This window comes from Camelus ferus, chromosome 7 (genome assembly GCF_009834535.1).
Source record: "Camelus ferus isolate YT-003-E chromosome 7, BCGSAC_Cfer_1.0, whole genome shotgun sequence".
Taxonomy (NCBI): domain Eukaryota; kingdom Metazoa; phylum Chordata; class Mammalia; order Artiodactyla; family Camelidae; genus Camelus; species Camelus ferus.
Window position 1 is genome coordinate 16,561,278 of NC_045702.1, and position 24,452 is coordinate 16,585,729.

The following is a 24,452-nucleotide window of genomic DNA, read 5'->3' on the forward strand; positions in this document are numbered from 1 at the left end:
GACCCTGCGACATGGGGCGGGTGGGCCGGGCAGCTGCAGGGCTCAGCCCTTACCACCAGGAAAGGTCCCTTGGGGGTTCTCTGACATTGCCCTGTGGAGTCCTCCCTGAGGAGGCTTCATCTTCCTGGGACCGTCCAGGCTCCTCTGGCCACCAGCCTGGGGCCACTTATTACCATCACAGGTCACCCCGGCCTGGCTCCCCACTGCCGTCAGGAAAATGGCCGCCGGGCCGGGAACCAATCACCTATGAGCTCTAGTTCACTGTGCATCGGGCTTCAAGCAGAGAAGTCTTCTGAAGAGGATTTTGCTGGAGGGGATAAATGTGCCCATGAAAATGAAAGGCTTTGGGTTCCTGCCTTGGCTCCAACTTTTTAAGCCTCAGTTTTCTCATCTGTAAAGTGGGGTGGGAGGGGGAGAATGCCTTTCCCATGGGACGCAGACAAGCAGTAACTGCGGCAGTGCAGGCGAGCACTCAGCCCCAAGCATGCGGCCCAGCTCCCGACGGCAGTGTAGGTGCCACTGCTGCTCCACCACACATGGGTGACGAACAGATTACCAAACGCTGTGGAGACCAGTCCATTTATCTTATTTCTATTTTAGAAGTGAGTCTTACCCTCTGGCCAATTCTGGTATCTCTTTGCTTTTGTGGAAGCACTGAAGTGTTATTATTGTTACTGATTATCACCATAATTCCTAACCATTCTGCTGGGCTGGTAAATTCTGTTCATTCCTTGGTCAGTTTCATTCCTATTTCTGAGCCAATTTCCGTGGAAGCCCCGGGCACCTTCATCTGCTCTGCACTGAAATTGTAGGAAGAGTCACTATGAGGGTCAAAGCAGTGTCCTCCTTTGCCCCTCACCCCCTGCACCCCAGGGGGGTTGGCTACCCTTGTCATCAACCATGGAGTGTCCTGCCAAGCAGACGGGTCCCTTGTCCCATGGCTGCTGCCACTCCTCTCTCGGCCACACTGAGCCCGCCTCCCTGCTGTGTCATTTTGGTTCTGGCTCCCACTCTTGAAAATGGGCAGAGCCTCCTGAGGCCTCCATGGATTGAGAATGACCCTGTCCCCCGGCTCCCGCATGGTGCCTGTGCAAGCAGGAATTCTGAGAAGCTGAACTGAGCCAAATTCCCCAGCGACAGGCTTGGCCCCTTGGCCCAGGCCACGGTCCAGGAGGGGATAAGTGTCCCAGACCCAGGGGGCCTTGTCCCAAGGGCATGGCAACAGGGATGCAAGCTGTCCACAGCACAGCAAGGGAGGTGCCCACAGGGGACGAGGCCAGCATCCTTGTCAGCAGCTGCAGTGGCAGCTCTTAGGAACAATTTAGGTGTTAGCTCTGGGGAAAATGATCCAAAGGAAAAAAATGCAAATGACCAGAAAGTTAAAGGAAAAAAAATGCAAATGACCAGAAAATTAAGAAAGTGGATCAACTTACACCACTTGCTAAGACTTGAAACATGGCTTGCAATCTGTTCTTCCCTGATGAAATACAGAGACCTTGGGCCCTCCTGTCTAGGACCTGGGAAATTAACTTACAAGCATGAGATCGACTTCTTGAGGGCCAGATGGAAGTAGGGATTCAATTGTACAACCATTTATCGAGTGCTTACTACATGCAAGGAACGGTGAGGAGCCCAGAGGTGGAAAAGGACATCATCCCAGCTCTGAGCAGCAGCAATTCAGAAGGGAAGACAGGCCTTCAAATGACTAATTCAAAGCCAGGGTTTGCTTCCTGGCAACAGGCACCTAATAGCCCTGGTTTATTCTCACCCCCTTTTCAATGCCACTTTTGTTTTTCTCTTTCAAGTATCATTTCCATCCATAATGGTCCCACTGGCCCGGATTTTGCCCAATAAGAACCGAGATGAACTGAATGGCTTTTTTAACAAACTCATTAGGAATGAGATTGCCTTGCGGGACCAGCAAGCTGCAGAAAAGGTAACGTATTTTAATAGGACACAGTGTGGAAATGGAATGGAAGCTAATTTGGCATTGCCGTCTCTTTCCTCTCCCTCCCCTCCCAGCCCTGCACACCCAGCCATGCAGAGGGGCAAACAGTGAGCGAGTGGTGAAGGCAGGCGGGAAGGGTGGTGGGGAGAAGCCACACTCCGTCCACACTCTGACCTGGGGGAGCAGAATTAAAAGCTGCCCCCGCCTCCAAGCTCACGGGCCTCCCTGTTTCCAGCATCACACCCAGCACAGGTTACCACAGCCTCAGAAAATTTTCTAGGTAAATTGGCCCACATGTGCTTTTCATCAGCGTATTCTTTATATGGAACAACGGCAAGATGGAGCTTTATAGCACGAGCAGCAGCAGCAGCAGCAGCAGAGGGGAGTTCAGGCAGCTGTCACCCGTCTCACACTCCCTCTCAGCGCGGAGGGTGGAGGGCATGGCTAGGAAAGTCCTGGTCAAGGGCCGTCTCATCTGAGACCTAGAGATTTTTGCCTCCTTACACACTTGCCCTGTGCTCGGCACACAGTAGGAATCGAGTCAATTTTCCCTGATTGAGCTTGGCTGAGAAGAGAAATAGGAATTTTCAGTGTTGAGGAAAACAATGTCAATACTGGATATACTTGTGCATGTATAATGCTATTCTTTACCGGCCTCATTACAGTCAAGAAAATAGCTTCCAAGGAAAAACACAGGACTGAAATGTCTCTTCCTGAATTGACTTGTGTAAGACGTGGCTTTCAGAGAGTTTTCTCAAAGACTGGGCAGCTCAGGGGGATTACCAAAGAAAGGACGCGAGGTCCAGGCGTTGGCCGAGGATGAGACCAGGGGTCAGTTAGTGGCCAGAGGCACGGGCCAGCCGCAGGCAGAGCCTCATATTGCCCAGCCTCACCCTCTGGAGAATGTGCAGCAAAGGTGTCCTGGTCCAGAAGGTGGGGGAAGGTGGAAAGCAGCTCACAGCCCTTTGGCCCAAACCACTAAGAACGCAACCTCATGTCTTTGGAGGTGTGAGAACAATCAGCTCAGTGGTATCCCTGGCCCAGCTCCACCATCTGAAAGGACAGAACATTTTTATCCAGGTTTATGCTTCTCCGGAGTGGGGATGGAGGCTCAGGAAGAAGAGAGGAGGAAAGTCCCATTTTCAAACCTTAATATTCCTAAGAAGGTCTTCCCTCCGACGGTTCATCACACAACCCCACCCCATCCCACCCCCAGCCTGAAACCCACTGGTTGTGGAATCAGGCTGACAATTCTAAAAGTGTTGCACCAAATAGCTTACTCAGAGGTGAGGGGTTATTATAGATCCAATTACTGGGATTGCCGCGAGCTTTTTCCTTTTATAAACTCAAAAGCTATTTGTTTCAAACAATGAGTTGATCTGAGAAAAACCTCCCAACCACAAATCCAGGACTGCCCGTGTCAAGACAGAGCTATACGGTTACTAAGAAAACTTGCTTTAAACCCATCTAAACTCTGTAGACATTCCATCAAACAGATGTGTGTGTGCGCAGTGGAAAATGCAGCACAGATGTTAAAAGGTAAATATTTTTCTAAGCTCTAGCCGATGGGTGGATTAGACACCTACATCTATCAGGGTGCATATTTTTCTTGGGTATAATCATAAACCAGCACTGTTTCAGCCCTAAATGGGCAGTGTTCAAATAGCCTCAGTGATGCAGTGCAAATAAAAGAAACCCATCTACACTAATGCTCCTCTCCAGCGCACAGGCCCCAGAGAGCAGCCCTCTCCTCTGGCCTCTGAGCCGGAGGTTAAGACGGATTTCTGTAAGGCTCGATGGCCCTGTAGCAGCCTGTCTGAGCCAGGCTGAGAGGAAAGGATGCCAGCTCTGCCACGGGAAAAATCCAACTGTGTGGATGTGACTGTGCCCTCCCTCCCATCCTCCCCCTCCCCCCACCTCCAGCAAAGCCACAAGCCCGCCTCAGGGACCACAATTGTATTGCACTTGAGGAGTTTCAAGTCAAGAGAGAGCCTGGGGTCTCATCAGGGATGCTCTGGGGTCCTCAGCTGGCATCCAGGAGTCGAGGCAGCTGAGGATGCTCACCTCCCACACATGCCATTGTGCCCTGCCCTGGGACCAGGGCTGGCAGTCCTAGGGGTTGACCAGGCAACAGGAAGGAAGCTGGAGGAAAGCCAGTCCTGGCGGATGCCATTTGGAAAACAGAATGAGCAGGGCCAGGGTGGAAAGAGGCAGCCAACTACGGCTGACCCTGTGCCGTGCTCTCAGCTGTTCCAACCTGAGCAGGCTGGCAGGACACGGAGGTCTCGCACCCTTAGTCTCAAGGTTCTTGCCACCCACAGGCTTAGCTGAGAGCCTTGCTGGAATCTCAGCAGACACCTTCCAAGATCACAGATCTGGGAGGCACTAGAGCTGCAAAGGTCTCGTGATGCAAGTTTCTGGCTCGAAGTCGCAAGCAGTTGCAAGCAAGTCCAACACAGGCTTCCTCAAAATGTACTTACCTCATTGCATTTGTGGAGCTATTTACTGCACACCTAATGTGTGTTCAGCTCAATACAGGCATGGAGTTGGGTGCAGGGTCCTGCCCTGGAGATGCAAGCAACCCCATGTGATGTAACAGCCACCTTAAAAGATGGAATGAAATGCTAAATGTGTGCGACATAGACTGTGAACGCGATAGAAATTCAGAAGCCAGCGGACTGAGAAAATAATGCAACAAGTACTTTGAAATTACAATTTTTCCTGTTGGTGGCTCTGATACTCTCCCTTTTGCTGTTGAGTCCCTTAAACTTCAGCAAAGAGTGACGTATTGGTTGTCACTCATCATATTAAAGAGCTTTCAAAGATGGGGTGCACCAGGGATACACTCTGTCAAGGCTAAAGCAACATGTAAACGCTCCCACGGTGACAGTTAGTAGTAGTAAGAAAGACAGTGCAAATGGCCGATAAGGGGAGGCAGGGGAAGTGGTCAGAGAGCTCAAACCACTTAGGTGGGGTACGGGACTCCTGAGGGAAAAAAGGGGCCCGACACGAGGAGGCTAGGCCAAGGGATGCAAAATGCAACCTGGAGCCCCGGCAGGCAAGCTGCACCAAGGCTAGGTCCCCGCCCCGCCCCGCCCCGCCCCCAGGCTCTGATAACTTCCCGCTGCGAGAAAAACGGGGCGCAAAGTAGGCCCTGGGTTGTGCGGAAGTGTACAATGGAGCAGAGGCTTCCGTTTAAATCTGTATGACGCTTCCTCTGCTTTATTGTTGGGAAGCCAACCAACCAAAACACAAACAGGGACAAAGTGAAAAGGGAAAGCCCGCCTGGCTGTCCCACCTCCTCCAGCTCCCTGTGACCCATTGGGCCTGAACGTTGCTGAACACTTTCTATGCATGGATGTACATAATTATATATCTTGTCCAGGTACTGTTTTTACAGAAATGAGATTCTATTGTGCATTCTCTGCTGCAGCTTGTTCTTGTTATTTACCAATCTGGCTTAACAAACGGGCTCAGCCTCTTGAACGGCAGGGTCACAGTCTGCTGCTTGCTGCGCTGGCCTCCGAACCAGCGCCCCACTGAGTGACAGACGGGGGTTCCAGGTTCTCACCATCTCAGACAACCCCACAACGAAAGTCCTCACTCCCATCAAGCTATTTAAAAGCTGCACGTGCACATCGTCTTTTGTGCCCCAAGAAGGCTCTCTTATGTGACTCTAAGGCCACAATGTACATTTTTCTTTGTTCCTTTAGAGGCGGAAAGATTTCCTCCAAATGGTCCTGAATGCCTCACATTCTGCCACCTCTGTGGGCGTGGAGGACTTTGACATTGTCAGAAAAGTCTTCTCCTCCACCAGATGCACCACGAGCCCTTCCCAGCCCCACCAGCCCAGAACCCTGTCCAAGCCTCTGACTGTGGATGAGGTCGTGGGCCAGGCCTTCATCTTCCTCATCGCTGGCTACGAGATCATCACCAACACTCTCTCTTTTGCCACCTACCTCCTGGCCACCCACCCCGACTGCCAAGAGAAGCTTCTGAGAGAGGTGGACGGTTTCAACAAGAAACATGTGAGTACAGTTGTCCAGGGGATTTTGTGCTCCTAGAAGTAAAATTTATTTTTGATAACCACTTCGCTAATATCGCATTCTAAGCTCCACGTGGGTACTGTGGTCCACCTTTTCCATCTCTCTGGGTTAGCAAGTAAAGTGGAATACTCAGAAAAAAAAAAAAAGCCTGTCACATGCCTTCACTATCTGGGGTGGTCCATGAAACCAGGCTTGGCTCGGAGAAGCCAGGGTCTTCATGGATGGGGAAGGAGGCGTGGTTCCCAGTGCTCTGACTGTGGAGTCTCCAAGCCCAGGGAGGTGGGTGTGAGCCAGAAAATGGAGCCAAAGTGGAAGGCAGAGGCAGGCAGAAGGATGGGCCCCGGCAAAGCAGGAATGAATACTGGTCGAGCACGGAGGATGAGGTCTGTAAATGGAGCAACGTGAGAGGGGGCCAGTCAACTCCAGGTCCAAATTCTGGATATTCCTTCTTGGTGGGACCCCTCTTGGCTGGACTGGAAACAAACTTTCAAGGGTGCTGAACTTGGCTACTTTTTCACATCATTTTTTCTGGACGCTGATGTGTGTACTGCTTTGACTTATGAGTTGTTAAAAATCTGTACTTTAAAAGGAAGACCACCATCATGGATTCCTTTCTATTACATTCTGATGTAATTCACGATTTGGGGAAGAGGCCTGTTCTGTTATTGGAACCATTAGAAATTTCTTTCATATATTGAGCTGAAAACTGCTTCCCAGAAAATTTCACTTCTTTATCCCCCTGGGGAAAGTAAATGCAGGGTTAGCCATTCTTTTAGGAACTGCATTAACCGTGTTACTAATTGTCTCAACTTTTGGCTCATCACAAGCTTATGATCAACTTAAAGTTCTGTGACGTTCTGGCATCTGCCAAGCAGAGTCTCCCCAGTCCGCTGTTTGTACCATTGATTTTTTTGAGCCTAGATGCAAGAGTTTATATTTATCCTTATTATTGCTCCAGTCAGTCAAAATAATTTTGAATCTTGATTCTGCCATCTGTCATATTAGCAATTCCTCCAGCTTTGTGTCATCTGAAGCTTGCTAAGCATGTCTTCTATTTCATCCAAGTCATCGATTAAAATGTTGAACAGGATAGGGCTTCCCTCCAGGTTGACATTGATCCATTAATCAATATTCTTTGGGCATGGCGTCTCAACAAGCTGTGAATCCAAATAACCCTACTACCCACTCCCACCACCCATCTCCTCCTGTTTCATACGTACCCATGGATTATTTTTCAGTTGAGGAGGGGAAGGAGGAGGAACCAAAGACGACGGGGGTACATTACTATAAGGGGAGCTGAAGGGTATATCTTTTAGGGTGCAGTTAGGGGCAGGTAACAAAACCCCAACCCAAATTGATTTAAGCATCCCCGCAAAAATGGAGAGAGGTACTTATTAATACAGATCATTGAGCATCTTAGGAATAGATGTGGCTTCAAGCAAATCTTTATGTAGGCTCAGAGATGTGCTCAGGTCCTAGTTTCTCCCCACTTCTTGGCTGTGCTTTCTTCCTTCTGGTCCCACTCTTGGCTGTGCCCTCCTTTCAAGCCCCAAGCAGCCTGCCCAGAGCATCTGGGACTATAGGCTTTCTTGCTCATAACCAATGGAGGAAAGAGTCTGTGACCCCAAATACTCAGCAAGAGTCATCAGGTTCACTCTGGTCGAATGCTTAGGTCACTGCCCATTCTTGAACTGGCAATTGTAGCTGGGGGCATGGGGGCATGGGTGGGCTTAAGTCAGTCAGTCCTGCTCCTGGAGTCAGCCATACCCATGTCACAAGACTGAGCACTCGGGAGAGTGAGCTCCCAGGGAAGCCCCGCAGCTACCCCAGGAAGGCCGGCAAGGCGGGAGAGGGAGTCCAGCCCCCTGCTCTCGCATAAACCAGAAGGCATGTCAGCCTAAGACTTTTAAGCACTTAGAGAGTGGTCAGCAGTGTGGTGGACACAGCAGTGGGTTGGAGATGGGGAAGCAGCTCTGAGAGATGGAAGTCATGATCCTTATCTTCAGGGAATTTAATTGCCAATTGAAAACAGTAAGTTATGTCTATTAAAACAAAACTTCCCTTCCAAATGAAATTCTCCAGGGCAAGAGACAGCAGTACGTAATCAAGTCCAGAACGAGTGGTATCATTCAGAGAGCGGCGGGGCTCTGGGAGTCTGTCCCACCAGCTCCACTGCAGTAATACGTGGTCGTGTCCATCTACCAGGACACAGGGAGGGCGCCCATAGACCTCCAACCGGAGGCCCTCGCGCACACAGCCCCTTACCTCTGACATGGCCTAAATGGACACGGCCTCGAGGAGGGCGGCACTGTCTCACCAAACCCTGGCCTCCTTCAAATCCCCCTAGCCTAGGATGGGGGCTTCTTTCCCCAGAGAGCCACCTTCCATGGGGCTGTGCAGAATGTTGTCAGGCACTGAGACCTCCTGGGCAAATAAACAGATTTTAGGATGGAAGTTTTCCAAACTTTAGTGTGCATAAAATCACCTAGGAAGATTTTAAAGACGCAGATTCCAGGGCCCTCCCCACAGAGGTTCTCATTCTATAAGTCTGGGCCAGGGTCTGCATTTTAAATACATATTGCAGGTGGTCCCCGGTTCCACTTTGAGAATATAGCCTTGGACTCTCAGAGTCCGCCCTGCCAGCCCCTCAGTCGCTTCCTTTCTCAAAGTAACAGTTGGGACTGTCTCTGAGAAATGGAGATTCATAGAACTTGTCTTTTTAAAAAATAAGTCTGGTAGTTACAGTAGTGTTAACATTTGTATAGCCTTGCACATGGAACATGCTCAGTAAATACTTACAGGTTCTCTTTTTTTCTTCTATTTCCTTTTTTCCCCCCTTTTTTCTTTTCTTTTTCTTTCTTTTTTTTTTTTTTACTACAATCAGAGTTCTGTTAATACGGGCCATCTGTCAGAACATGGAAATGCAGATTAGACGTTCACACATTAGATATTTTCCTGAAAATATTCCTAAAAATTTGCATGTAAAGTATGACTTGTGATAATTTTCCTGCTGGTTTCCATTCAACAGATATTTTTTGAGTGCCAGTTACTGCCAGAGTTAGGCTCCAGACGCTACACCCAAGGATGTTCTGACCTAGTCCTGCCATGATATCCCTGTAGAGCCCCACGCATCTTATTAGATGGCCTTCCCTTGCATTTGTCAATGAGGTCACTGGATTTGAGCTCTAGAGTTTCCTTTCCCTAAGCTGTATCCTTTTTCAGTGATGCCCTCTGAGAATCCGGTGAAAGCTACGTCTTCTCCCCAAGAGAAAGAGTGTATGTGTTTGCTGTATCAGGAGTCCTTCTCCTGACAGTGATAGAAAAGTCAGTCCAGGTTGGCTTAGGGAGTTTACTGACCCACACAACTGAAAACTCCAGAGAGTAGGGCTGCCTTCAAGTATGGCTTGATGCAGGGGCTAAAATTCTGTCACTAAGACCCAGGTTGTCATCTCTCCCCTCTCTCAGCAACAGTCATACTGGGCACACTCTATTCTTAGACAGGATCTCCCCTAGTGGTCTCCAGACAGCTGTGTAGCCAGCATGTTGAACAGTCTGAACTAAGTGAAGTATGAGCATGGAATCCTTTTCCATTTTTTCTATTTATTTCTTTTAAATATGCTCTGACAAACCTCTTCTCCCTTTCCTTGATGATACCTCAGACAGATCTCAAAGATTTCTGGTCCTCTTTAGGCATTAAAAAGTTCAGAACAGTCTGGTTCAATTAAAAATCTGTCTCTAATCCAATTTAATGCCCTTCCATCCCCTTAGCTCAGGCTGACCTGTGACCTGAGGAAACTGTCAGGGGTGAGGGGGTCTGTTCTTTCACTCTCCTTCCTCTCCTCCTCCTGTGACTCCTGCACCCCCTTCTCCTCCCAAGGGTGGGGCTACTAACAGATCCCCAAATCCTGCCTAACGGGGCGTCTCTCAGCCCCTCCACTGCAGTGGCCTCTGGCATGGAGTAGGAGTAGGAATTATTCAGAGGACTGGCTCTTGGGACCCTCCACCTGTCACAGATAGTTCCCTGACAGGGAAGGGACTCCTGCCTCACAGCTTCTGGGTGCTGGGGTCTCCTGGTGACAGTCAGCCCTCATGAGCAGGGTACTGGCAAGAAGGCTCATGCTGACCAACAACGCTTTGTGCAATATCTGAGTGGCCCACAGGAGTCACACATCTCACACACCAACAGTGATTGCTCCCTCTCCTGTCCCCTCTCTGTTCTGCCCTGATATCTCTCTCCAGCTACTGTTCTTCTGCTCAAATAGGCAGAGAGGGCAAGTGGACAGTTGTGCTGCATCAGCAGGTGGCCACGTGGAGAATGAAATGCCAACTCAGGCGGCTGCCCCCACTTTCCAGGAAGGGCTCTATGGGCACCCTCCTTCCTTGGCTCTGGACAGGAGAACGCTTCTCTAGGCTGATGACTCCCTGCTCTGACAAGTTTTCCTTAAACCCCTCTAATCTTTTCCTAGGCTGAGGATAGGGGGAGTGGAGAAGAGAGCAGGTTCAGGTCCAGCTTGAAGAAGCGGGAGTCTCAGTGACAGTCAAACGGCATCTCACTGATAGAGACTGGGTCCTACGCGTGCCTCCCAGCCAATCACCGGGGCTGAGGGGAATATGATGTTCTGATTGGCTTAGACCTGGGTCACTCACACAATCCCTGGAGCTGGTATCTAGATGGGGCCTCACCTGAACCAGTCAGAACTCAAATGGAGAAGTGGATCCCCAAGCCCTTGTTACTAGAAGTTGGGTGAATGGCTGCTGGTGGCCAGAAAATAGTGTATCCACCATGTGCATAGAATCCATGGTCTCCAGATTAGAAGCTCCCACTTTGAAATTCTGTGTTCTGCAGTCACACTCACCTTTCCTCTGAAATTTTAAAAACCAGCTTTCCAAAGTCGAAGGTATGAGTCCAAAAGTGCTTAGTGCCGCCAGCTCTTTTGTACTTCCAAATGATGCGTACTCCTCGTAAATGACGCGGCCACTTCCTCCCAAGTGTCTGGTGATGTCTACAGGGCCAGCCAGTGCTGCTTTATTGGTTACAATGATGCGGGGGTTGGCGGTCGGCCTTATCGCATCCTTTCACAGTGAAGACTGGGACATTGTCCGTGGTGAGGTCAGTAACTCAGGGGCTCTCCTTGAACAGAACTAAACTGGCGCACACAGGGATACTTGAATGTCATCCTTCACTATCGGGGATTATCCTGATACACGTTTTACAAGCCACACGTTCTGTCTGGTAATAGCCCATCTCTTATCACCCTTTTTGACCCAAGTGGCCTTGATTGCCGTTCTCCTTCTGGGGCAGAGACCTCTGTCCCAGTGTCTAACACAGCTATAACCTACCCTACGGTGCATGCCTCCAGGCTGCTTCTTTCCAGGACATGTATGTTTTCTTCCAAATCATCTGGCTCTGGAATTGTGTCTGGCCTCCCCTCCTTTCGTCCCACCATCAAAATTCAGCTCAAAACCTTCTTTCTCCAGTCACCAATCTCTTGGAGAACTCTTTTCCCCATGTGTCCTTAACCCTCTTAAAGGGGAAAGACTTTCATTACAGTCCATCGTGGAGGAGCAGGGAAAACCTTCAACCATTTGGACCCCTTGTGAAATTGAGAACGCACAGCAATTGTTTAATAAGACCCTCTGTAACATGGATGCTTCACTGTGTTCTCTAATATCTAATTTTTAAAAGGATGGGGGGGACTTCTTTCCATATAAATTGTTTTTGCTATAGCTTTATCACTTTATGTTGAGATTATTGACTTTTGATCTGGCTAAAACCAACCATTCTCTTTTCTTCTCTTTGGTGCCGGACTGTGCCAGCCAAAATTTATGACCCATTTTCCTTCTGCTTAATTGTTGTTATAAATCTGCTGTGCAGATCTCAGTTGTAAATTTATCACAAATTGGACTAGATTGATATACAGCCTCTCTTTAGGATAATTTGAATACAGTTATGCCTTGGAAGGAAGGCCAGATTCTTAAAACTTCTCTTGAAGAGCTGCTTTGTAACCATTATAAATACCTAATTAAAATACAACTTACTCTTTCTCTCTTAAGAATAAAAGAGTGTCCCATGCTGGGTGTTTCCGCTGATTAGCTCACACTGCTAATGTGAGCAAGGTTGAAGATTTGTTCCTTAAACAGAGGATCTCAAAAGAACAAAGCATATTCTGTGGCTACACACACACACAGCCATTTTGCCCCAACCAGCTGTTTCATAAATACACATCCTTTGTCACAGGGGGAGGGTTGAGTGAAAAAAATGTGAATATCTTAATGCAAATCATCCTCAGTATGGAAAAAAAATATCCTCCCAGTTTGGATCCCATCCTGGGTCAATTGCATAGGGAGCAGGGCAATCTTAAAGTTGTTCCTCTGAAAGTGACCCTTCCCTGTAGATCCCATAACAGTACAAAAGGACACAAAGCAACAAGGTACAAGGAAGGAGACAGGAACAAAGAACAACGCACGGCCCTAAAGTCAAGCTACAAAACAAAGACGAGAGCTGGGACTCCAGCAGGGTAAGGTCCATGGCCGTACCAGCCTCAGAGTGCAGCGTCTCAAAGCTGAATGTGCCTACAAACTCCCTGGGGATCTTGCTAGATGCAGGTCTGACACAGTAGGTCTGGGTAGGGCCTGACACTCTGCATTTCCAACAAGTTCCCAGGGTGATGGTGACGCTACCAGTCCATGGTCCTGTGAGCAGCCATGTTCTAAACCCTAAATACTGCCTCTCCCCTGTTACGATGCACGGAGCAAGCACCTACTCCTAATGCTAGTTCAAGTACTCACGCTTTGCCAGCGATTCACCTTTTCTTAATAAAGTAAAACAGTTTCAAAACTATTCCAAGAATAATGGTGCCTCTCTCACCTGACTGAGTGAGAGAGAAAGTGACACAGGAATTACCCAATCCTGGATGTGTCCTTAGAAGAGTATTACCCATAATCTGGAAATCACCTTGCCTCCTTAAACACAGCTGACCCTTGAACAACATGGAGGTTAGAGGCACTGACCTCCCACAGTCAAAAATCTGCAAATAAATTATGACACCCCAAAATAGCCTGCCGTTAACCAGGAGCCTTACTGGTAACATAAACAGTCAAACGTATTTTCTATATTATATTATATATTGTATTCTCACAATCAAGTAAGCTAGAAAGAAGCCAGTATTAAGAAAATCATAAGGAAGAGATGTATTTATGGTACTGTATTTATCAACACCATAAGTTTACTTCACCTGTTTACAAGATGAGTCGTCTGTCCATAACTATGTCAATGTTGTCTTACAAGATACAAAACACTGTAGGTGTTACAAGTGTTACTACCACGAGACATCAAAAATGAAAAGATAGTGTGAAAAGGAAATTCACGTTTATTGACAAGTACAATGATTCGTGCTCTGACAACGAAGCAGCAGCGATGTGCTCGCTTTATGGTTGCCCAGTGTAATTGGTACGATGGCTTCACAGCAGCCTAGCCTATGTGCTAATCGTTATAAACATCATTTATGGCATACAGTGTTACAGTCATATTCATAATGCAATACTGGAAACGTTGTTACAGCTTTTAAAAAACCACTGACCTGAGATGACAGGCTGATAGGCAGTATCTTCAATTACAAGAGAAGCATCGTCAATGACTGTAATTCTTTAGAAGCCAAGTTATAAAACAGTAAGAAAACTAACACATTATTAATTTTATATTAAATATTACTTTATGCCTATGTAAGGATAAGCAAGTACCTACAGATATTTTCTGCATTTGTGACATAACTAAGTTTTTCTTAATTTTCAGTATTTTTAGGCTATGCAGTTTGCCTGTGAGTTTTTTCAAATTGTCACAAATCTTCAAAAAGTTTTCCAAAATATTTCTTGAAAAAAGAATCTGCGTATAAGTGGACCTGTGCAGTACCAAGTTGTGTTGTTCATGGGTTAATTGTCATTTTCTCCAGAGGGGGAAGAAGTTCAGGGGAACTTTTGGGTTGATTCAAAGTTGTTTTCGAGGTAGATGGGGGTGGCAGCCAGAGCCTTCGCTCAGGATGCACGTGGTGAAGACTGGGGACCTATCACATCCAACAGCACCCACCAGGCTGGACCTTTCAGGCAGGGAGCTCCGTCTAGATCATAAGCACCCCTAGCGAGCCCTTGGCGTGTACAGTAGCTCTGTGTGTCAATTAAGAGGCAGTGTCAGAGTACTGTGGTCAGAGAGGACTTCCCTGATGCCATTTCCCTGGGGGCCCAGAGCAAAATCTGTATTATTTTCACTGCAGGAGCAGGAGCTGCAGTGAGAGAACCTTGGAATGTGTCCAACTTGCTCACTTCCTGTCCTTTCTGGAAGTGTCTAACCCAGAGAAGCAGACTCTTTCTGACCCCTCCCTGGCATCCCAGCAACCAGTGTCAGAGCAGAGAAGTCCTGACAGCCTACAAGAGGGGCCTCTCTGGGTGTGCACCTGAAACTCCATCTTGAAAGTTAGGATTTGTGGCTACTGCTTCCAAAGCCCCAGTTCTGGGAAGAAAGGAGGAAGACAGGATGGGAGGCACCTCTGTGCCCCATCATCAGACAACTCTAGAGTCCCCAGAGCCAGGTGAACAGCCAACCCGGATGGGGTGACAGAGGCCCCAGTTTTTTACTTCCTAGACACACATACCAACCAGGGCTCAAACTCTTCCATATCAGCCGGAAGCATCCAAATCCCATGCCCACAGTGACCCCTGGGGAGACTGGCCCGCCCTGACTCTGAACTGCTCCCAGGGGCTTCAGGAGGGGCAGCCACATCCCCAGGCCTTGCGTGTCCAGAATTCAGAGATCCGGGCGGCTCCCTGGCCATTTCCTTCCCTCTCCCTTCTCATCCTGCCTCATTTCTCCGTTTTCCTTCTTTCTCTCTTCAATGTTCGCAGTACCATTCAGCCTCCTGGTGCGCTCTCTTTCTCTTATTCTTATTCTGGCTCTATTCCCCAGATCCAGAGAGACACAGACACTTCCCAGCTCCACCCCCTGACCCACGGCCTGTGTGGGAGCCCCTGGCCATCCCAGAGCCAGCAGCTTCACACAGTGATGTCCTACACGCATGCACTAGGGGTGGCCAAGTGGGAAGCTGTTAAAGAGCAGGAAGGACTTGCCAGTGTGTTTTCTGGGCCGCCTGGCTTAACCAAGTGTAGCACTTCAGTGCTTTGAGTTTTTAGCAATTAATGCACCAGCTCCCGCCACCCCCGTGAGTCCCTGCAGAGCAGTTCTGTCTCAGCAGAGGAGAGGTGACCTGCAAAGAGACATTCCCCCGGGAACGGGCCACACCAATCAGCACAGATTTAATGTCTTTCATGTGGCGACTCAGAGTATTTTATATTCAATATCTGGGCCTCTAGAGGGGCCAAGCTTTGCTAAGCAAATAAGCTGGTGGGGTTGGTTCCAGCTTATTCCAGAAAAGCAAGGATTAAAAATAAACGTGGGAAAGTGAACTCTACAGGTGAAGCTCGGCGTTCCGTGGGTCCACTTGGCGTGGAGCTACATTCTCAACTGAATGGCTCATTTAACTATTGCTCACATTACAGGCTCTTAAGACATCAAAAGTGTGGGTTTTATTCCCAACAATTAGCTTTTGGAATAAAAAAAATAACCACACGCACTTATTTTTTCAAACTTCACTGGACTCTGTTGACCCATGGTGGAGCCAGAACCACAGTAATGGTAACATCGTAGCAAACATAAAGACTTTTTCGATTTCCCCACCACTAGGCATACAATTTCGCTATTAGGACATGCTGTCTTTCTTTCAACACACATTCCTTATTAAATGCCACTGCTCTGGGGGTGTGGGTCGGGGTGATATAATCTAGTCCCCACTAGGACGTCAGCCCAGTGAGAGCAGGGACTCTGCCTGGCACGCCAATGTATCCCAGGGCCTGGCACACAGGGGGCTTGTGATAAATAGGTGCTGAATGAATGACTATTCACTTCTTTTCTAACTGGAGACTAACTGAAAGCAAATTTGAGGTGGGGAAGCGTAGTGAGGTTACTGCAGCCTGGAAGGAAGGAAGCCAACTGCAGTCAGAGAGAAGGCACTGCAGAGGGAGAGGAGGGCAGGCCAGAGCAGCACACGCAGGACCTACAGTTGTGCTCCCACAGGGCCTCATGGGGCCCAGAACCTGTCATGCCAAGGAAGGGAGAGAACCGGGGCACCCAGGCTCCAAGGGGATCTTAGGGACCACCTAGGGTGGCCTCCCACCTAGGACCAATATTTGAGCAAAGATCATGCTGCTCTGCTTGAATGCTCCCAGGAACAGGGAACTCACTACCTATCAGCCCCACATTGGCCTTGATAAAGTTCTTCCTTCCACAGGGTTGAAATCAGCCTCTACTAATTGCCCACCTACCTGCCCCTGTTCTATTTCTCTCTCAGTTCCTGGCATTTGCCCACTAGCAGTCAGCAAGTTAATAGCCTCTGTCTGGGGGGGTCATGTCCACACTCACTAATAGCCAGGCATTGGGTATCTCAGAGACAGAGGAAGGAAAATTGGGAAATCAGTGGAGAATAAAGAGACCTTTCTAGAATGTTTGCTTGTGGCCCAGACATTCAATTTACTCTAAGTTTTCTGATAAGTCTGTTTTGCCCCAGGGCTGTGGGCAGCATTATGTTTCGTTTTGCTGTGTGTCCTGTTTGTTTGTTTGTTTTTTCAGCATTATGTTTTATAGCTGAATAAGGTATATGTGAGAGTATCAACCACATGAGACTGTTAGTCCAGGTGTATGAATATTCCAGATTAGAAGGGATGTTTGACTCCCCTGTGAATTGCAATGTCTAAGGTTTATAAAGTTAAGCACTTAGAATTCTGTCTTTAAAATTTAAATATTTAGATTGGGTCTCTAGGATACAAAAGGCAATGCCTCTTTCTCGCTCATTTAATTTGATATTTTTTTCTTCCTTTTGGTAGCACAAGTTGTTTTTCAAAGCCTCATTCCTTGAGTGTTCCCTATAGGAGGAATGTAATTAAACTCCACTGGCCTCCCCCTGCTGGGACCAAACTGGGGCCAGAGCTGTGGAAGCACAAACAGATACCCTGTGAAAAGAATCCTCATTATAAAGATGAGAAGAGCCTCAACTTCCCTCTGGTTATGAACAAGAAGCTTTAGAAAGCCACCCAGGCTCTTTTTGCAATGGGCTTCATCTCTGAGACATTTTCATTCGTAATTTAAGACTGGAAGGAAGATGGGGGGAGGGTGTATAGCTCAGTGGTAGAGCACATGTTTAGCATGCACAAGGTCCTGGGTTCAATCCCCAGTACCTCCATTAAAATAAATAAATAAACTTAATTACCACTGCCCCAAAAAAGAACAGACTGGAAGGAAGAGGATAAAGTTCTCACCTACTTAGCAATAGGCAAGGATTTCAGCTCCATAAGAAACATGGTCAAGGGGCTGAGAAGGAGGGAGGCCTGGGGAGGGGAGGGTGGTTGTTGACAAAGGACAGACTTTTTCATGGAAACAGCCTAGCTGGGTACCCTGGGTATCATCTTTGCCTCTTGCTGGGACACCTGGCAGGTAACTGAGGGAGGGGCTCCCAATCACACTCAGACCAAACCCGGAATTTTCTCTGACCGAGGAGCATGGCTACCCAGAGAGCGAGGCCCAGCCCTGCCAAGGGCACACACAGGGACACAGAGCTGCCCTTCCCTGGCAGTGTGACACGGATGACTGGCAATTGTTCCTCCACTTTCCTGTCTGTAAAATGAGGATAGCAATTGTCTGTAACTCAAAGGCTGTCATGAGGCTCAAGTGAGTGAATCCCTGTACAATTCTGGGCACAGTGCCTGCACACGTATGTCCCCTCTACTGGCATCCCCTCTCTGAGCCTCAGTTTCCCTGTCTGTGAAAGGGCCGGACCTCCTCTGTTGGCAGTGATGATGATGATGGTGATGACTGTGTATCTGTGTATATGCCTAGCCCTAAGCTGAGTACTTGACATACAAAGGTTAACTTGATCCTCTCAATAACTCTACAAAGTAGGCACTACCACCATCCCCACTTAATGGATGGGGAAAGAGAGGCTGTATCAGTCAGGGCTCTCCAGAGGACCAGAACCAATAGGAGAGAAAGAGGGGGAGAGAGAGAGAGTTTAAGGAACTGAATCATTCTGTTGCAGGGGCTGACAAGTCCAACATCTGTAGGGCAGGCCAGCAGGCTAGAATTCTCAAAAATCAATGCTACTATCTTGAGGCAGAATTTCTTCTCCAGGAAACCTGTTTTTGCTCTCAAGGTCTTCAGCCGATTGGATGAGGCTCATTTACATTATCAAAGGTAATCCTCTTGGCTTAAAGGCAATTGATCCGCAGACGTCAACCTCATCTGCAGAATGCCTTCACAGCAACACGGAGATTGGCATCTGGTTAAATAACTGGGGACTAGGGCCTAACCAAGTTGGCACAAAAGACTAACCATCACAGAAGCATCAAGAAGACAAGTAGCTTGTCAAAGGTCATCCACTAGGAAGCGGCCTAGCTTGGACTGGAACTCACATCTCCAGCCACTTAGTCTCTCTTCTTCCCAGCATCGCCTCCAGTGTTTGGGAGACCGCAGCTCCTCCTCAGGGCTGTGCGCCCCGCCTGGTCGGGTGGGTCCATGGCAGCTGCAGCATTTCTCTAAAGAGGGGCTTCCAGGCTGCCTTCTGAGGTCGGGGGTTTGCAGCTGTGTCTGCACCACACTTTCGTGGCATTGAGAACGTGCCAACTGCCCAGGCGGATGGGGGCGCAGAACCTCGTCACCCACCTTGGCCGGCACCATCTTTGACCTGTCATCCAGCTCTTGGCCTTCAAGAGAGTGAGTTTTCCTGGAAGGTCTTGGGTTTGTTGTGTCTTTCTCAGGGTCTGTTCTCTGAGTTTATGAGTTCTCTTTCTTCGTGGCCCACAGAGTCAAGATGAAGAGCACAGGGACAGCTTCTTCCCCCGCATCCCTGAATGCTTACCCCACGAGGCAGGAACGTTCCTGAAACGGGGACATCGAACCCCTGGCCTGCCTTCCACCTCTGCAGACACCCTTCTTGGTGTTTTTCTCACTTTTCTGTGAAGCTGATCTTGTCTCGTTCATTGTAGAAAATTCTCCAGCCATCCCAGGCTTTCTCTTTGGGTTCTGTGCCCCTGGAGTTTTTCACTGGTTGCATTTCCTTGTAGTTCATTTTCATGGTAAAGAGCATGAAATGTGCATCTGAGACATTCATCTTGCAGCCTCATTGCCAGCCTGCTCCCCCACCGCCTACCCCACCCCGTCCATCCATCACTGGTGCGGGCGTGCTGAGCGAGCGCCGCCCTCCCTCTCCCTGGGTCCCTACTGGACACCAGACATGATGCTCTCCAGTCCGGAGCCAGCCCTCAACTGCTGCTGAGGCCATTTTCATCTCAGTTTAGAAAAGTCCCTGGGAAATGGCTGGGAGCCAGGGAACAACTCTGCGTCCTGAGACTGAGGAGGTGCTGCCCGCTCTCCCTGCAGAAGGAGGCTTTTCCTCCATGACCCCTCCCTGATAACACTGCCGCCTGCGCCGCTCCTCTCTGAGGCCATGTGAGCAGAACCACCCACCCTCCCCAAATTCCCAGCCTCTGACTCAAGTGGGCCGAGACCTGGGGTTACAGAGCAGACCCCAGCCCACCTCTCGGCAGAATCTGACTCCAGGCAACTAGACACATCCTCACAGTTCCTTCTCTTATCCACATGACAGCTCAGACCAAGGGCCCACATGCAAATCAAAGCCCAGGAGCAGCCAGGGTGATTCCCATGTGCCCAAAAATGTACTAAAATACAGTCGCTGGGATCCACCCGAGGTTCTGATGTCACTGGCCAGCAGTGAGGCCCAGGCATTGCCCTTCTTTAAACATTCCCAGGTGACTTTAGATGCAGCCAAGCGAACAGTTCATACCATGTTTCCATGAGGTATATACGCAAACTTAACTTTAATAGTGACCTTGGGTTGCATTATTAAAGATAAAACTAACTTTATAAATACGTTGCGTAATTACTCGAGCTGCTTTTTAGTCAGGTCACTCAGCGGGTCACCAGGAGGCAGTGGGCTTTTCTGTGACTGTGTTGTGGTTCAGAACCAACCCATCCAGAGAGCTAAGAAACAAAGGGGCCCTGCCTGGCAAGACCCACGAGGTGGTTGCTCTGGAACATGCAGCAGGCAGCCTGTTTGAAAGCACCTCTTAGAATTATGGTCCTTAGACCTGGAAGATACCAAACCCAAGAGGTCGTCTGGTCTGTGCCTCACCTCCAGGAGTGTGACGGGCTGTCTCTCCATCTTACATAGCAGACAACTGAGCCCCATGTTACCTCTGAATTAAGGAAGTGTGTTTCTGGCCACCCTGAGCCTTCCCCCTCCTCCATCTTCTCACCTTTCCCTGAAACACTTGTTTAATGATTCCCCAGCCGGCCTGCGAATTAATGATTTGTAGACCTGAAAGATGCTAATGATGGTGGCCACCACCACCATCATCGTGACAGTAAACATTTATGGAGTGCCGTAATTATTCATAATAAATGTTATGTGTTAAATAAATCTGAACTCTATAAAGAAATAGGCCCTTGCTGACCAAGAACATTACGTAAGTTAGAACTCGCCCAGAAGTGTCTAATGGAAGTGTCTCAGGTTCCGGGCACACATCCTGCCATTCAGCAGTTTTGTTTCTGGGCTTGATTCATCATGAGTCCCTTGTACAGTATCGGGGTGTCGTCCGTCCTCCCGGTTCTCAGTCTGTGACCTGTGGCCAGTTGTAACCCTCTGCTGCTCACGTGAACTATGTAAAGGTCTGCTGTAGGAACAGCTTGTCTTTATCAAGGAGTGATCCTTAGGGCTGAAGTAGTCACTGTCAACTAATAGTGATAATAATTATGACTGAAGGACAAAGAAGAATTACTGTTCATTAAACACCAGGCCAAGCAATTCTAACAAACAGCGACATAGAGAAAATCTTTCCCATTTTAAAGATCAGGAAATTGAAACTCAGATTAAGTGACTAGCTCGAGGCGGAGCAGAGCCTAGATGTGAACTCAGATCTGCTGGCTCAGAGTTCCCGGGTGCTGTCCCGGGAATAACCACCAGGTCTGCAGTAGATGGTTCTGGGACAGCAGATGGTTGGCCAGAGCGGTTCAGCGCACACTCAGGGTGCATTTACGACCATTTTGTTAGTGCTGTGACAGCCAGGTCTCTGTCAGGGTGTTGTGAAGTCCCCAAAGTCCTCCTCTCCGGGGTGTCCCCTCTATGTCCTCTGCCAACAAGTACCTAAGGACATTATCAGAATAATTTTTCACTTGGATCTTAGACTTTGAGAAACTAAGAAATCCTAGTGAGTCAAGATGTGTCAGTCTTTACCATAAAAACAACAAATTAATTAATTGCCTTCAACAACCAATAAACTGATCAAACAACATAAAAATCCACAGCAGTAGAAAGGAAAAAACCCTAAGCCAAGAAGTACAGTTTCTTTTTACTTAACATTTGACAAATTTACATTCTCCTCATCTGCCCTTGGGTGTCTTAAAATAAAATTCTATTGATATTTCCATGTAAAAAATTTTTTTTTCCATGTAAAATCTACCATAGCAGGAATTCCTCTATTCATTCTGTCCCTTGGGTTTCAGAGAGACAGTTTCCTCCTTTGGGAATAATTCATATGTCAAACCTGTCATTTACACTGTGTCTAGTAGAATTTTTCTCCCTGTCCCTGAAATTTTAGCTTAAAGCCCACTTAATAAGGTCTGTGACTCTCCTGACAAACATTCTTCTTGGGCTCCATGAGATTTCTGGTGAGATAGGTCATAATCTAGTAAAATAAACAAACAAACAACAGCAAAAAACCCTGTCCATGGCTGACATCGAAACAGCATCCTGTCAAATGTCCATACTTGCTTTCCTTTTCTACAACTGGAATAAGGATGGATACATCGCCCATGCTTCCGAACCTTATTTCCTACGATGAACCTGAAAGCCTTGGAGATGCAACGTGGGCTTCTTCTGATGAGCTCATTCATGTCCACGTGAGTCAGCTGAAGTAGGAAGTGGCCCAGGGGTTGAATCCATCCCTGCTGGTGCTCCATCTTGCACAGACATTTCCAGGAATCATCACCTCCTCAGCGTCCATGCTGGGTCATGAGAGGGCTCTCCCTCCTCAGCTGGGAAAGCCGGTGACCCAAACAACAACAGATTTCCCCCTTAGAATTTGTCTTCCTTGGTCATTTGCAGAAAGGTAGGAGTCAGCAGCCTCAGAAGGAATTTCATATCATATGCTCTCCTCCCCCTCCTCCTCTCCCTCCCCCTTCTCCTTCCTCCTCCTCCTCCTTCTCTTGAGCTGGATGGCACGCTTCTGCTTGCTGGCATCTAGACACGCTCAGCTTTTGACCCCAGAGTGCAGGGTCCTCTTGGTCATTACATCCAGATGTACAGTAGGTGCTGAATGTCACTTGAATGAATCAATGAATGAGAGCGAACATCAAAACAAACTTAGAGATCATTCAATCTAATCCCCATATTTTGCAGATGAGGAAACTGAGGCAAAGGATGTATGTTAGGAGACCACCCAAGACCATGCCCTTTGGCTGTGGCTTCCTGACTCCCAGGCCCGAGCTCTGTTCCGTGTTTTCTAACAGCCTGTCCTCTCTCCTCAGATGGAGGGTGGACAGCGTGCCCTCGCCGCTGCTCCCCACCACCGGGGCAGGGAGGGTTTACATCTGCAGTGGATTTGCATTTGCAGCAAGCACTGTACAACCCCAGCACGCCTCTCTGAGTCCTTCCTCAGTGTCTGTATTTTCTCTCCTGGATGAGCAGAGAGTCCTTTTTAAATTGTATAGGCCTCACCTGCCTTCCTCCTGTAATTTCTGCTGCAAACAGCCCGCCTTCCGAGCCTGGCCTGGCAATCTTCAAAGATTCCTTAAAGCCATCTGGCCCCTGTCCTCTGCTAAGCTTCTGCCAGACCCCTTTGGGGATGTAATGTGCCCTTAGCAAGACTTTGCCCCCCCTTTCTAGAACAGACATGGGCATTTCTTCCACAAACAGCAGTCCACATTTTTTTTTTAAATTATGAATGCTTAAAAACAAAAGACAAAAAACAAACTGGTGGTGTACCAAAAGCCTCCAAGAGAATGATGGTGATCAGCTGAAAACTTAAGCAAATCAGCCTAAAGATAAGGCAGATCTATTATGCTCTGAATATTAAATTAGCCAACTGGTGGCCATTTCCACAATGGTGCTATAGAAAGGAAACCACAGACATTCCTTTCTTCCCTTTTGTGTATAATCACCAAGAAACATGAAGGCAGAGATTAAAAATCAAATTTTTTCCTTTCTTGCCTGTCCGGTCAAGCTCACCTTCGTAATGCACAGTGTTTATCGGTGGGAACCTGCCAACTTCTAGATGAAAGGCAGGGGTGTTCTCTGCTGTTATTTTACCACCAAGCTGTGTTTCTTCTGAAAGGCATTAAAAAGGAAGGAAAACAACCACTAGCCACTCACTGGGATTGTTCTTAAGGACTCTAGATAGACCATAAGTAATTCAGTGAGTCACCCACAAAGACCCTGGCTCTGCGTGTTTGTGGCTGCGGCATTTGAGCGAGCCAAAGGTAATCAGCGCCACCCGAAATGCAGTGCAAAACTCTTATCAGAAGATGTCATTTTTCTCTAAATGTCATATATACAATTTTTATTGGAGCGTGATGACAGATAGTGAATAACTTAACATAAATTTGCATAATACAATACAGCTGTTAATTTATGATCATATTAAAGCAGAAAGTTTTCTAGTTTGGGGCACTTAAAAGCCTTACTCTTTTGAAACTTTCCCTCCTGTTTGCTGTTTATTTATTACTTCCTTAGGGTTGCTGGATAAAACACAGGTGTCTGGTTAAATTTAAATTTCTAATAAACAATGAATCATTTTCTTTAGTATTAGTATGTCTCATGCAGTACTGGGGACATACTTATATTAAAATATGATTCACTGTAGATCTGAAATTCACATTTAATTGGATGTTTTTATTTTTATTTGATAAATCTGTCAACTCTATTCTCACTTCATGAACACCTTAACCTCTAAGAGCTCTTTGCCGGCAGGGCGAGAGGGGCTGCTGTGCAGGAAAGGGGACTGACCTCTGGGACCTTGATGTCTTTATGCTGAGTCAAAGGGATCAGATTATAGAAGAGCCAGTGCAAAGGGGAAACTGAGGCAGACAGATACGGGCACTTTCCTGACAGCACTGGGAGTATTAGAGCTTTGTTTTTCAAACTTTTTTGACCACAACCCATCATAAGAAATGTAACTGATAATGCAACCCAGAGCACACATACCTACACCACTGAAACAAAAGTTCTCTGAAACAATATGTAGTCTTCTACGTGTGACATACTCTGTCTTCTATTCTATTTCAATTTTTGAAATGCTGGTCTTGATCCCCTAAATCGAATTTACAATTCTCTAAAGGATCATAGCCC

At 47.8% G+C, this 24,452-nt stretch overlaps 1 protein-coding gene across 1 annotated transcript in view; it reads left to right on the forward strand.

Annotated features, from left to right (window-relative positions):
- The window catches only part of TBXAS1 (thromboxane A synthase 1), a 112,835-nt gene that overhangs the window by 62,011 nt on the left and 26,372 nt on the right, over positions 1 to 24,452 (forward strand). The window contains exons 4-5 of the mRNA XM_032484365.1: positions 1,741 to 1,936; positions 5,662 to 5,976. Coding sequence (XP_032340256.1) covers positions 1,741 to 1,936; positions 5,662 to 5,976 — 511 coding nt within the window. The remainder of the gene's footprint in view (positions 1 to 1,740; positions 1,937 to 5,661; positions 5,977 to 24,452) is intronic.